Below are 12,973 nucleotides of genomic sequence, written 5' to 3'. Positions count from 1 at the left end.
TCAATCCCAGGACCCTGAGATCATGACCTGAGCCAAAGGCAGAGGCTTAAACCACTGAACCATCCAGGCGTCCCTGGCTTGTGACATTTTATTGGGCCAACTAACTTAAGCCTCCTGATTATCCTTAACTTCTTTTTTGGGTAGGACCCTTGTTGGTGGCCCATCTCTTTCGTCCCTGGGGATACCACATTCTAGTCATTATCTACAGACAGCCTGTGACTCAGGGACCCCAGTGCACCGCACCTCACTTCACGCTAGGTGATTGCTTCTGCCTAGCTCCTGATGGCTGAGTGCCATACCCCGGCCTCTCCCGTTTTAGGCTCCTATCATCCCCACTGTTCTCAGAAAACCGTGTGTGTGTGTGTGTGTGTGTGTGTGTGTGTGTGTGTGTGTCCTGATAAACTGGAGAAGAGTTCCGTGCATCTGAGTGTCATGGAGCGATCATGAGAATTACCCCTGACTGTTGCAGGGCCTGTGTTGTGGGTCATGGTCCCCACAGAGAGGAAAGGGACTGTCTCTCTGTGTCTGTATCCTTAAGTGGCTGGTACACAGTAAGCGCCCCATAAATGCATATGAAATAACCAAATGTATGGAAATTGGACCAGAACAGATGTCCCAGGACCTGGCCCCACATCATGCATTCTCTAGATGTCTGTCCATCTGTCTGTCGTCTTCCACCTGTCTGTGGTCTCCTGTTCATCCTGGTCACCCAGCACCAGGCAAGGCCCCATCACACTCTAGTGGACAAAGCAACTGGTAAACAGAAGACTACAGCCCAGACTGTGGAGGTGGGAGAGATCCCTGTAGAGAGACCCCCAAAGCCCACCTCCTGGCCAGAGTCTGGATCTGGTGTGTCTACACAGAGCTCTGGGTGTCAGGGAAGGTCACAGACTTTGGAGCAAGGGAGCAAGGCCCAATCCTGATTTCGAAGAAATGTTCTCACCTCACGGGGCTTCAGGGTTCCGTTCTATAAAATGGGGATCCTGATGCCACTGACTGGTCCAGTCCTTCATGGCCCATGGTAGGTACTCAGTGAGTGTTTGTTGAATGACTGAATGACCTAATGTAGCTCTGTAAAAGCTTTCCCCAGCTCTGCATCACCTGCAGAGGAGAGCCAACATTGACCTTCATAGTGATGCTGGTGTTCTCTCACGGGATGTCCTCATGGTGTCCTGCAGGACCCCCAGCGGGTTTTCCTCTCCTCGCACTCTCCATGCTCAGGAGAGCCAGGCTTGGTGTGTCCTTGCCACCATTCCACAGCCCAGGAGAGTAGTCCTGAATGCATACACTATCGCATATCTAGCCTGGTTGGCCTCTCTGCTTTTTACTATCTTTCCCCAAAGCATCCATCAAGCTTAGCCATAGCCACCCAGCCCCACTGTCCAGGATTTACTCTCTCCTTCACTTTTCTCAAACGCTTTGCTGCCCTAAATAAAGAAGTAGATGGAAGCGAGCTCAAAATGAGAACGTTTATTCAAGGATAGCAGAGGGATTGCAATTCAGGACAAGCAAATGGCAGCAAGCTGCGAGCGAGTAGGGTCGGGGGTTTGGCGTGGGTTCCATGGACAGGCATGGAATGTAAAGAAGGGACAGTTCAACGAGGGTCTGTTACAATCAATGACAGAAGGACGGATGGCTCTGAAAACTCGCCGAGCAGACAGAACCCATCCAGCCACACACACAGAGGTCCATTCAGTCTGCTTGGCGAGACCAACCTGACCTGCATCACCTCGGTTCACGCCTCTGGCAAAATTTCCCGCAGTGGACAGGGGACAGATTCCAACCAACAGCTTATCATCCAAGGAAACTGTAACACGATCAGTCTTCCGTAAATTGGGAAAATCAATCTCTTAGCCTTGAAGTTTTAGCTTCCTTGGAGCACAGGCATGAGGCTCCTTTTCCCTGCTGCCCTTCTATCTTAGACTGTGATTTTTTTCCCAGCTCGATGGGACAAAGCAGCCAGTGCATTTCCTTCCACCAGCATACCATCCCCACTCACCTCTGCTGCAAATGTGAATGCTGGGAGCACCCCTCTCTTTGAACTAGGGGTTTCTGGGTTGCACCTATTACCGCCAATTGCTGGCTGTGGCCTCGGTCAGCTGGCCAGTGGGTGATCCAGCCTCCAGACCCCGCATCAGCACCAGCTAACTCCTATCGCACCTGGGCCCCACAGTGCAGGCTGGTTTCCCCGGGGGAAGTGGACTCTGAAATAGAGTGTAACGGCAGAACACTATTAAGGAGTTCTCTTGGTATCTGTGTCTGTGGAAGGATGGAGAAGGAATCAGGATCGAACAGAGGGAAATGTCTAGCTGTGACAAGGGCCCCCAAACAGCCAGAAGCAACCCCACTATGACCTCAACAGCTAGTTTTTTCCTAAATTGGGACCATGATGGCCAGGTATTTGTACCTCTGCATGGATCAGTCACTGGATGTGGGCACCATGGCAAGGGCGTGGTGTCAGGCTCAGTAGCTAAGGCACCCTCCAAGGGGCTGATGACTGCAGCCCTAGCACAGACAGGAAGTCCTTCAGTGAAGGAGGATCTGGACAGCACAGGACACCGTCCACTGGAGTCTCCCTGGCCAAGGTCCTCCATGACATATTTGGGAAGGTGAAATGACTCAGGACCACATTCAGCGCCGTGGTTGCTGGTGGACACAAGGCTCCCGTGCTCACCCTGCAGTCACTGGCCAAAGCCGTGGGCAAAGTCAACCCTGAGATGAGTGGGAAGTTCACAGGCATGGTGTTTCACGCCCCCACCCCCACTGTGCCTCATGGGTCTGATCTGCTATCTAGAAAAATCTGTCCCATACTTCGACATCAAGGATGAAATGAAGCAGGTATCAGAGGAAGCCCCAGGGGCCACACGAAGAACTGGTCCCCCTCTTGCACTTTTTTAAAGATCTATTTTATTTGAGAGAAAGAGAGAGGGAATGGGAGAGACTGTGAGCGGGCGAGGAGCAGAGGGGGAGAAAGAATCTCAGGCAGACTCCATACTCAGCGCTGAGCCCGAGGCAGGGCTCGACCCTACGACCCTAAGATCACAACCTGAGCTGAAATCAAGAGTCGGACATTTAACTGGCCAAACCACCCAGGTGCTCCCGCTCGCCCCACCGCCCTGGGAATTTTAACACCTGCTCCTCCAGCTTCGGGGCTGGCATTACCTCCAATACCCCTGTGTCAAGCTCATGACCCAGCATGACAATGAATTTGGCCACAACAGCTGCACAGCAGACCTCACAGTCCACACAGCCTCCCAGGAGTTAAGAGCCCTGGCCACGAACTCTGGCAACAACCTTTCACCTTTACGGAGTCCCTGCCCCAACACTGTCCCCAACACATGGAGACTTTCCTATCGTCTGCACCGGGGGTTTGAAACTGGGGGTGGTCTGACTCCCCTCAAGGGACGTTTGGCAATATCTGGTGACATTCTGGGTTGTCCAGAATGGCTGGTGGTGGGTTATGCACTGGCCTCTAGCAGGGAGAGGCTAAGAAGGCTGACCAACATTCCACAGGGCACAGGAGGGCCCCCAAGAGAAGGACAATCCCCAAATGTGCTGAGGCCAAGAAACTTCTGTGGAGTTCCCAACCCAGGTCCCCGAAGAAGGGGAAGCCCTTAGGCTCCTGTCCTCTTGTCCTCACCCATCATGTTGCCATGAATCCATGTGGACTGGGAAGGAAGTATTGGGACAAGCGTTGGGAGTGCAAAGTTGAGAGGGGAGGGTAGCAGTAAGTTATCCGTGAGGCAATGTGGAAGAAACCTTGGGATGTGGCAAGAAAGTGCTGCCCGTGTTCCTCCCACTTAACCATCGTGCTGGAAACCTGGAGGATAATTTGGTTCATCTCAACCAACTCTTGTAAATCAGAAGTGAGAAAACGGCAGAGCAACCAGGCTGCCCAGAGAGGTCGGCTGGGTGTGGGGTGCCCAGCACTTCCAGGCCCGGAGGAGGAACAGGCTTCCAGCAGCTCTGGAGCACGGCTCTCAGTTATGGGGTTCACCAGGCCCCGGGCTCCCCACTGCCTATGGAGCTGCCCACCCGCTCCGAAGCCTGGCCACCTGTCAACTATTCTATTAAACGGTTTTTGAGTTGGCAAACCCAAGTGCATTCTGGGGGAAAAATAGCTCCGGGAGTCAATCCTGCCTTCCTTCTTTTCTGAACCAGCACCCCACAGGAGATGCTTTGAGCTCTAGGGCAGGGATGAGCTGGCCTGCCCTTGACCTGCGGACTCCCAGGCGGGCAGGTCTGCCCAGGCCGCTGGGGTCCTGGGGCCACCGCCTCCTGGGATTTTAGGTTTAAACTGACATGTACCCCGTGGTCTCTCAGTTCATCTTTGTGGGAGCAGGGATGGACAGTGAGGGATCTGCACTTCCCAAGGGACTCCAAGGTCACCCTGGAGTATGCTGGTGGGGGGCCAGTGTAGTCTAGACTAACTGCGGAGGAGATAGATGCCCCCTCCCCCGGGTCTCCTTGTGGCCCGACTGTCACAGGCTCTTTCCCCACAACACGTCTTGCAGGAGGCACCAGCTGCTGGGTCTCCAAACCGCCCCCCCGCCCCGAGACCATGAAGCGGGCTGTGCCCCTAACAATCCAAGCAGTCCACAGAAATGCAGGTCAGCAACCCCCTTCCTCTTTATCCAACCAGCCTCTGCATGGATTGTCCTCAAAATCAGGAGTCTTTAAAAGGTATCATGTCCTGATGTCTTAGCAGCTCGATAAAGAATGCAGGTTTTAATGGGGGTTGAGGGAGGACAGCACACCAAAGTACGCATCTTTGTACAGAGCCTTTTTATTGAGATTTCATAGAAGCAACTTATCAACACAGGAAACCAGCCTTGCTGCTCCCGAGCAGCCGTGAAAGACGCTGATACCAAAGGACAGCATGTGGCCTGCGCCAGGCAGCTGCCAGCAGGCGTGGGACAGCGTCTCCCGTGGTCTGGGATTTCAAACGTGCACGAGTAAGTGGATACCGAGAGAGGGCTGCACACCTCCACGGGCACAATCAGGGTGAAGAGAGATCACAACGAATGCTAATTTCCCAGGTAGAATAGCTAGATTTACAGCATCTAATTCGCCGGCTTCACCTTGTAGACCACGCACAACAGGAAACGGTTTTGTTTCTTTAAGGGTGTGACGCTTGGCCGGGAACAGAGCAAGAATGGGGCCACCCTAACGGCTACACAGCGAGGAAGACAGGCAGAGAGAAATGTCAGCACGCGAGGAGGGACCCCTCCAGCCCCCTCCCAGGGACTGGTCGTTCTAGTTCACGGAAATCCTAAAGGGTCCATCCGCTCGAAAGTAAGACCGCTGCCAAAGATTTGGTCACAAATGAGGGCACGGGCCTCTATGACCCTACCTTCCAAACCATTTGGAAACAGCCCTGCGTCGGGGGTGGGGACGGGAAGGTCACGTTCAAAGGCGCTGCTCCTGGAGGTGGTGTTTTAAAACACGGCTGGCCCCCTGTGCCCGGTGCTGAGGACCAATCTCTCATTAGTCTTTGACACATCAGGCTGACAGCCGAGTCTCGAGTCTCGGGGTGGCGGCAAGACGGGGTGTGGGGAACGGTGCTCCGTGGGCGGCCCTGGGCTCTGGGAGTAGAACGACCGGGAGGGAAGTGGGTCTGCCGCGATGGCTGAGACAGGACCGCGGCTTTCAAGCCAACATCCAGAGGGAGATGCGTTACTGAGATTCTTTGATACCAAAGCCAGTGTGGAAGCAAGCGTTGGGGGCCTTCCGGAGAGGTAGATGGAAGCAGTATTCCACGGCGTGTGTGCAGTCAGGTGTAGCCAGAGAAGTGCACATGCCTCTCGGCACAGAGCCCAGGATGAGCTTTTGTTGCAAACAGTCCGTGGCAGTGGGGGGTGGGGAGGGAGATGTTCGCCCCACGGGGCTGTGCACACTATTCCCACTTTATTTCATGGAGCACAGAAAGGGCTGCTGTTTCTTTAAATAACAAACTATACAAAGAAAAAGGAGCAGAAAGAAGGAATGTCTCTGATGAAAACAAACTAAGGATTCAATAAATAATATAAAATGCTTTTGTGCTAAAATAGAACTCTGTTTTTTTATATATATATATATATATAATATATATGTCGTTCGGCAATCTTTACGTTACTCAGAAAAAGCCAAATCTCTTGGAATTAGTTAAAACATAGAAAAATACGATTTCACAATAGAACTTAAAAAAATGGCCAGTGTTTAGCTTACAAACCACTCAGAATATATACATCACGGAATCTACTCAACTGAGACACAGGGAATTAAAGTTCGAGTCCTTTTGTAATTTTGAGTGCACGGTTAGAAATAGTTTTCCATTCCCTACCCTTGCATCAAAGACGTTTTAGATCAGGACAAAATAAAATACGGAAGCAGAATGACCAGTTTTCAGAGATGGTTTTGAGATCGTGGTGTTGGGCAGTTTGCTGTAAGAATGTGAGTTGCTGAAACTTTAAAACACAGTTATTGTTTCTGTAGGTTTTGATGACACGCCGATACTGTGAGCTCACTTTCTATAGTGAGTGTGTGTGTTTCATTAAAGATAATTAAATATTTGGGGTGCGGCATTCACCAGGACTCCCCCGGCTGCGTCAGTGAGAGGCCCCGCATCAGCCACCACGGGGAGGGCATCCCGGTCCCTCAGCTTTAAAAGGGCAGGTCTGTTAGTCTTTGAGGGGGAAAGAAATCTCAAGTCCATTACAACGCGAGGAAACCATAGTATTCCCGAGTTTGACTTTCATTAGTTAACGGGAAAATAACTCTTTTTTTTTAAATGTGGCCACATGAAAAGAAAAAAAATTCATATTCATAGGAATTTAAGTAATTGAGGAATTCAAACCTCTGGAGTCAATCTTTCATGGGAGGAGGGGAAATCATGTTAGGTCTCCAGGGAAAAATGTTTTCCAAACATTTCAACTATTAAACCTCTCTCTGGAAGTGGGCATGGCTTAAACAGCAAGCCGGGTGTCGCTGGTCTGGGGAATCTTATTGTGGCCCCAGTGGACATGTGACAAAGGTCTGTAGCTTGCCACAGGGCCCCGAGGGGGGCCACCCAGCTCCCATGCCTGGACCTGCCGGTGGCTACAATGTGCGCAAAGATGGGGTGAGGGGGGCGGTTAGCTCTGGGTGCCAGGTGCCTTCCTGGAGGGTGCTGGAGGGCACGCAGGGCCCTGATGGGAAGCCGATGGGCTATTCATAATTCCAGTGGCTCCATAATCGAAAATAAAGTGACCATGTCTCACAATCATTACTATTCAACTCCTGTTGTAAAGAGGGAAAGAATCAGCCAACTTTAGTTAGTCATTTCTTTGGTGCTTGGTGTAAAGGGAGTGAGTTGGGCTTTTTTGTTGTTTTTTTTTTAACCTGCCAGTTACAGCCTTCTTTCCTTCCTTCGCGCCATTTCTACCATTGTCCTTGTCTGGGAGACACCCACTCCACCTGCCCACGGCCCCCCAGCCACCACCTATCCCATGCTCCGGTGAAGCCCACCTCCTCTCCGGGCACAAACGTCACCAGTCCTCGGGGGCATGGAGAGAATTCATCAGGCATCTCCAAATGACCCAGAAACACTTCCCCAAACAAAATTACTAAGGAAAAAAAAAATCACGTATGATTAAGTCCTACAGAATCCGCCTTCTCTTACCCCAACACATTTCAAAGTACCTTTCATAGATTTACAGCAAGTGAAAAAGGGCCTGACTCTGAGAATCTGGCTTTCTTCTTGATGTGAAAAATCTATTTCATCGAAAAGTCAAATGCTGTGTCCAACCGGCCCAACTACAAATTCCGAGTGACATTTTTCAAATCATCAGAGAAAGACCACACTTTGATCTTTTTTTGTGGAGTTAAAGCTCCCTATGAATGGGTAAAGGATATCCTGTAATGGCCCATGAGGGCCTTAAAACAATAGTTTCTGGTGTCCACAGGACGCATTTCAAATCACATGTCAAGCTAGGTCTTGCTCCAAACGGATGGCTGTGTGCTGCTGTCGTGGGCTTTCCTGAGCGGGATGCCTGCTTTCCTCCACATCTGGTCCCTCTTGTTCCACACACATTTTGAAACTGTCACATCCATGGATTGGCCAGTCAGAGGCATGAGTAGCGAAAACATTTGCTTTAGCAGTGAAATGGCTAATTTCTAGAAGTTTTGCTGAAAAATCCTCCTTAAACACGATGCAGAAGGGAAAAAGCATGCCTCCCGGTGCCGTGAAGGGGCAAATGCACCAGAGAGAATATTCTCGCCTGGAAAAATAACCTTGGATTCGCTGAAGTTTTTAGCTTCTTCCATATACGTTGTAGAGCAGCTTAAAGTCATCTTTATTTTTAGACTTTGCTTGATTAATTCCTTTGATTCATGAAGTCAAGACATTATAACTTTATAAAAATAACATCAACTTTATCTTCTTCAAGTGAGAAAACATATGCTGCATCTTGTCCTTTCTCGTGGTCTCTATGTCGAAGGGTCAGCCATCGAGGGATGAGGTCACACTCTTAGAACATTCTAGAACATCTCTGCAGAGCAGTGGCCTTCTCTGGCCTTGCAGGCACAAGTTGCTGGCACAGAAGGGTCCGGAAGTGTCTTCCGAGAGGCAGCGGGGACACTGGCCCTATCAGACGGCTTCGGGGACAAGCACAGGTAGCAGACTCACTGGACGAGACCCCAGTGCTTGCAATTTAGGCTTGAGGCTAGTCTTCCAATTCCTGTTTCCTTTCTGAGGACAGATGAGCCTCCTGTTCTTCTCCAGAGCAAAGATGGTGTCTTTCAAAGAGCTGTGGGCTCACATGGCTAATGCCCTAGGTGGTAAATGGGGAAGACTAAGCCCAGACCCCAAAGGAGTCTGTGTCCTCCTCAACAGGAGGGCGTTGGCTCTGTCTGGCAGAGGCTCAGGGCACACCCATTCCCAGCCTGTAACTGCTCAATGATGGGCGCCCTCCATGGGGCCCCGACAGCAGTGACTGTGGTCATTAACCATGGCCGTGAGGCACTCACCCTTTATGAGGAACGACTACCTTTCGTTGCCAGTGGTTTTTTAAAAAACAATGTGAACCCATTCTTCCCTTTTAAACCAGGGCAAGGCATGTAAAGAGCGCCTCTGTCCTCCTCTACTGGAAAGAGCCGAGTAGAACGCATGTGTTGATTTAAACCCCAACTGATAGCTCAGATGGAGAGTGGACTTCCAGATTTCTTTTCCAAAGGGAGCCCCCATGAAATAAAAAACGCTCAGTAATCACCTTCCAATCTCCCAAAATATAATTTCATTAAGAAGTACTCATTTTCCCAATGAACACAGTGCCTGGAGACCTGGCGGTGGTACGAATGTCGAGGGCGGGACGCAGGTAATGACGCTGTCGTCTATATCATTAGTAGTTAACTTAGGAACATACAACAGGATTGCACGAAGAGTGAGACAGACATGTGGACTTTAAAAATCACTGTTACTATTTTCAGTCTGGTGATAGAGAGGACTTCACTGGGAAACACGCTGGTTCTTCTAGCCCAGCATTTATTTGGGGCGTGAAAAGGCCATCAGACGCGCCGTGGGAAAACCGTGGGACTACCCACCCGGGGCCCAGTACCACTCACTAATGGCAGGCAAAGGGTGAGACGGAAGTCAGCATACACAGTTAATTCATTTCAGCACATTCATTCTTCAGCATTCTTTTGTCAATAAAATTCACTTTAAATTATACTACAACGTAAGACAGAGCAATTCTTTCCTTCCTTCACACACTGGTTGCAGGTATGTGTTCCGGGGGCAGGAACGAGGATGACCGTGTCCTGTAACTGCTTATTGTCGGAGCCCCAGCCAGACTCAGCCCCAAGCGTCCATGTACGCCCAGACACGTGAAAGTGCGATTTGTCTGAAAATCACTATTGCCCTGAAAGTTTAACCCCCACCTCCGCCTGTCCCTCAGGATACCTGTGAAGCCTTCTGAGCATCCACTGTTGAACGCTGTCAGTGATGAGCGACCCCCAAGTCCTCTGAGGGCATGCTCCCTCTGTTCCCTGTCAGACACAGGCGGGGATCTGGGTGGCTGCAGCAGGGCGGGGGCCAAGAGCAACCTTCTCAGAAACTATCCTCAGCTGGCCACGTTGGGCATCAGGAGGTTGGTCTGTGCTGAAGCGCACCGAGGAAATGCGCGCTGACCTCCCAGAGCCCAGGAGCACGAGCGGACACGGAGGAGCCCAGCAGAGGACACAGGGCGGCCCTCGGGTCAACTGGCACCTGCCGCAGGGGGCTGCCCTCCATCTTGGCAAGTCTAAGATATGTTTGCTATCAGATATACAGACATTTCAAGTTCGAGGCTCACGTCTACCCAAACAGGTGTGCAAGAAAGGAAAAGAACTTCCATTTGTCTCTTCAGTAGTTTCGAGCATGGACAGAGTCATGTGCAGGAGGCACTCAGGAGGGGTGGGAGGCCGGCCAGGCCCGACCATGGGCACAGCTCCTACAAGGAGCACCTCGGCGACCTGGGTCCTGCCAGCTGCGGAAGAGCCCCAGGGACAAGCGGACCGAACCTCTGACCCCCGGACTTCTCCAAAAGGCTCCCCATCAAGGGCTGAAAGCCCCCAGTGTGGGCTTCCTCGTGGCCCCGTCTTCCCGGGGCCCTCCCGTCCAGGGTGTCAGAGTCCATTGCTGTTCCTGTGGCAGAGAGGCGGCTTGGAGAGCTCCACCACGCCGGGCCGGGACTTGTTGAGGAACTTGGGGGCGCGGCGCAGCAGCCGCTGAGCCTCCGTGAAGGTTTCCGTCAGCTCCTTCTTCCACTGCACAAACTCGGGGTCACTCTAGACGGGGACACAAAGGGAGAGGTTGTGACGGGCGCACCTGGCTGGCCCGCAGACATGGCGCCTCCGGTCATGACCACACCAGCCCACTTCCCGGGCTGCCCACAGGGAGCAGGGCCACTCTGGCTGGCCCTCCAGGGGACCCCCCCAAGCCCCACCCTGAGAGGGACCGCCCGTGACTCGTTCAGAGAGCACCTGTGCTTCCCGATTTCTAAAACAGCTCAAGTTCATACAGTAATGCCAAAGGAGAGCTCTGTCTCATGAACACACACCCCACGTGTGCATTGGAGGGATGGTTACTGGACACACATCTCAGTTATCTACTAGTGGTCTGGCTCTCTGAAGACAGTCACGCGTGCGCACACACACCCATGCACACCCCCACCCCACACAAACCCCCACCCACCTGGACACACACACACCCCCATGCACACCCACCCACACCTGCACACACCCCCATGCACACCCACACGCACCTGGACACACACACACCCTATACACACGCACTCCAGTATCCCAGAGGATTAAATTTGGGCTACAGTAGAATTCTGGAGAGAGAAAGAGGGCATCTCCCTGGAGCGGAAGTCACTTCGCTATCTGTGTTTACTTAAACACCCAAGTCCCAACCTCAAACATGCCGAATGCTAAGAACCGGGAGACTAGCTAACAGGCCCCTACTGAACACTGGACAGAGTTTCCAGACAGGGCAATCAGATTACAACACGGACTTCCTCTCCAGCCATTTCCTGACATTTGCTTCTGTAACGGCAAATGTTAATTTGCTGAGACCCTCGTGCCCAGGGGCTTTCCTAAGTAAGCGGTAAAGCATGGCTTCAAGAAGCCGTCCCATACACAGGTGGCCATCTCCGTGGACAGGTACACAGTTGCTCTAACTTCCAGTTAGGGGAAAAGGTTTTTTTAAAAACACGAGACTCACCTCACATTGCAAGACAAATTGCTTCCCTCCTTTTATCCTCAACAAGATGCACTTTTTGTCTTTAATCTGAGTTTCTTCCACAGACAGAATCTGTTCCATTGTCAGTAAACTTTGCTAGCCATAAAAATAAAAAAATGACAAGTTAGTTTGCATTATTTCCCAATTTCTTAAGCTAAGTTAATAATATGGAAAGCTATCAGCTTAGAAAGAGTTTTTTTAAAAATCACCCTTTCCTTTTTTTTTTTTTTAAGATTTTATTTATTTATTTGACAGAGAGAGAGAGATCACAAGTAGGCAGAGAGGCAGGCAGAGAGAGAGGAGGAAGCAGGTTCCCTGCCGAGCAGAGAGCCCGATGCGGGACTCTATCCCAGGACCCTGAGATCATGACCTGAGCAGAAGGCAGAGGTTTGTTAACCCACTGAGCCACCCAGACGCCCAGCCTTTTCCTTTTGTTGATGACATTCTAGAAGTGAGGGGGAAGGGCTATGAAGGGACAAGTACAAAATTCAAATGATGGCATCTCGAAGGAAACACCAAAGGACAGTGTCTCTGTAAGACAACAGCACAGATGTTCCCTCGACACAGAATCAATCTGCGAATGGTTGTGACTCGCACGTGTCCTCTCTGTGTCGCACACACCTCTGAATTCTATCTACCGAGTTGTGAGGAAACAGTGAAGGGAGTGGCGAGCAGCTGAGCTCCTGACACGGCAGCTCGGGAAAGGTCTGGCAAGGATTGCTTGCGAGCTAATGATATTTCAAAAATATCAAAAGGATCTTATAAATACAGGCGACATCCTTAAAAGATGGTCACGCCAGCCTAGAACACGATTGCTTACGGTGAACGCTATAGTGTCGTAAGCACCTTACCATTTATGTTCTTTGGGATAAATACTCAGGACTCCTAAATGAAAAACACCACCATCATAAGTGCTCGTGTTTACTGTTCCCTGATCACAAGTAGGCAGAGAGGTAGGCAGAGAGAGAGAGAGGAGGAAGCAGGCTCCCCATTGAGCAGAGAGCCTGATGCGGGGTTCGATCCCAGGACCCTGAAATCATGACATGAGCCGAAGGCAGAGGCTTAACCCACTGAGCCATCCAGGTGCCCCCGACTCTAAGTTTAAAAGTTAGAGTTTGAACATCCCAAATCTCCTATGCACAAGTTCAAATAGACACCCAGAGCTCAGCAGGATATTTGGTTAGACGTGCCAGCCCTCCGAGAGAGCCACGCGACAGCGAGGACGCTGCCAGTCGG

General features: G+C 51.2%; 1 protein-coding gene across 4 annotated transcripts in view; it reads right to left on the bottom strand.

The window, feature by feature from the left end:
* Positions 1 to 4,776: 4,776 nt before the first annotated feature.
* GRK3 (G protein-coupled receptor kinase 3) overlaps positions 4,777 to 12,973 on the bottom strand; it is a 122,867-nt gene continuing 114,670 nt past the window's right edge. For 3 of the 4 annotated variants that reach the window (XM_046024742.1, XM_046024741.1, XM_046024743.1), the window contains 2 exons: positions 11,720 to 11,833; positions 4,777 to 10,782 (listed from right to left, as the gene is read on the bottom strand). In XM_046024742.1, the coding sequence (XP_045880698.1) occupies positions 10,621 to 10,782; positions 11,720 to 11,833 (276 nt within the window). In that variant the 3' untranslated portion in view covers positions 4,777 to 10,620. The remainder of the gene's footprint in view (positions 10,783 to 11,719; positions 11,834 to 12,973) is intronic. The other variant, XR_006821034.1, reaches the window with a different exon arrangement.

This window comes from Meles meles, chromosome 12, assembly GCF_922984935.1.
Source record: "Meles meles chromosome 12, mMelMel3.1 paternal haplotype, whole genome shotgun sequence".
NCBI classification, from domain to species: Eukaryota; Metazoa; Chordata; class Mammalia; order Carnivora; family Mustelidae; genus Meles; species Meles meles.
Note: the sequence above shows the minus strand (reverse complement) of the source record. Positions and strands in the feature narration are given on the sequence as shown.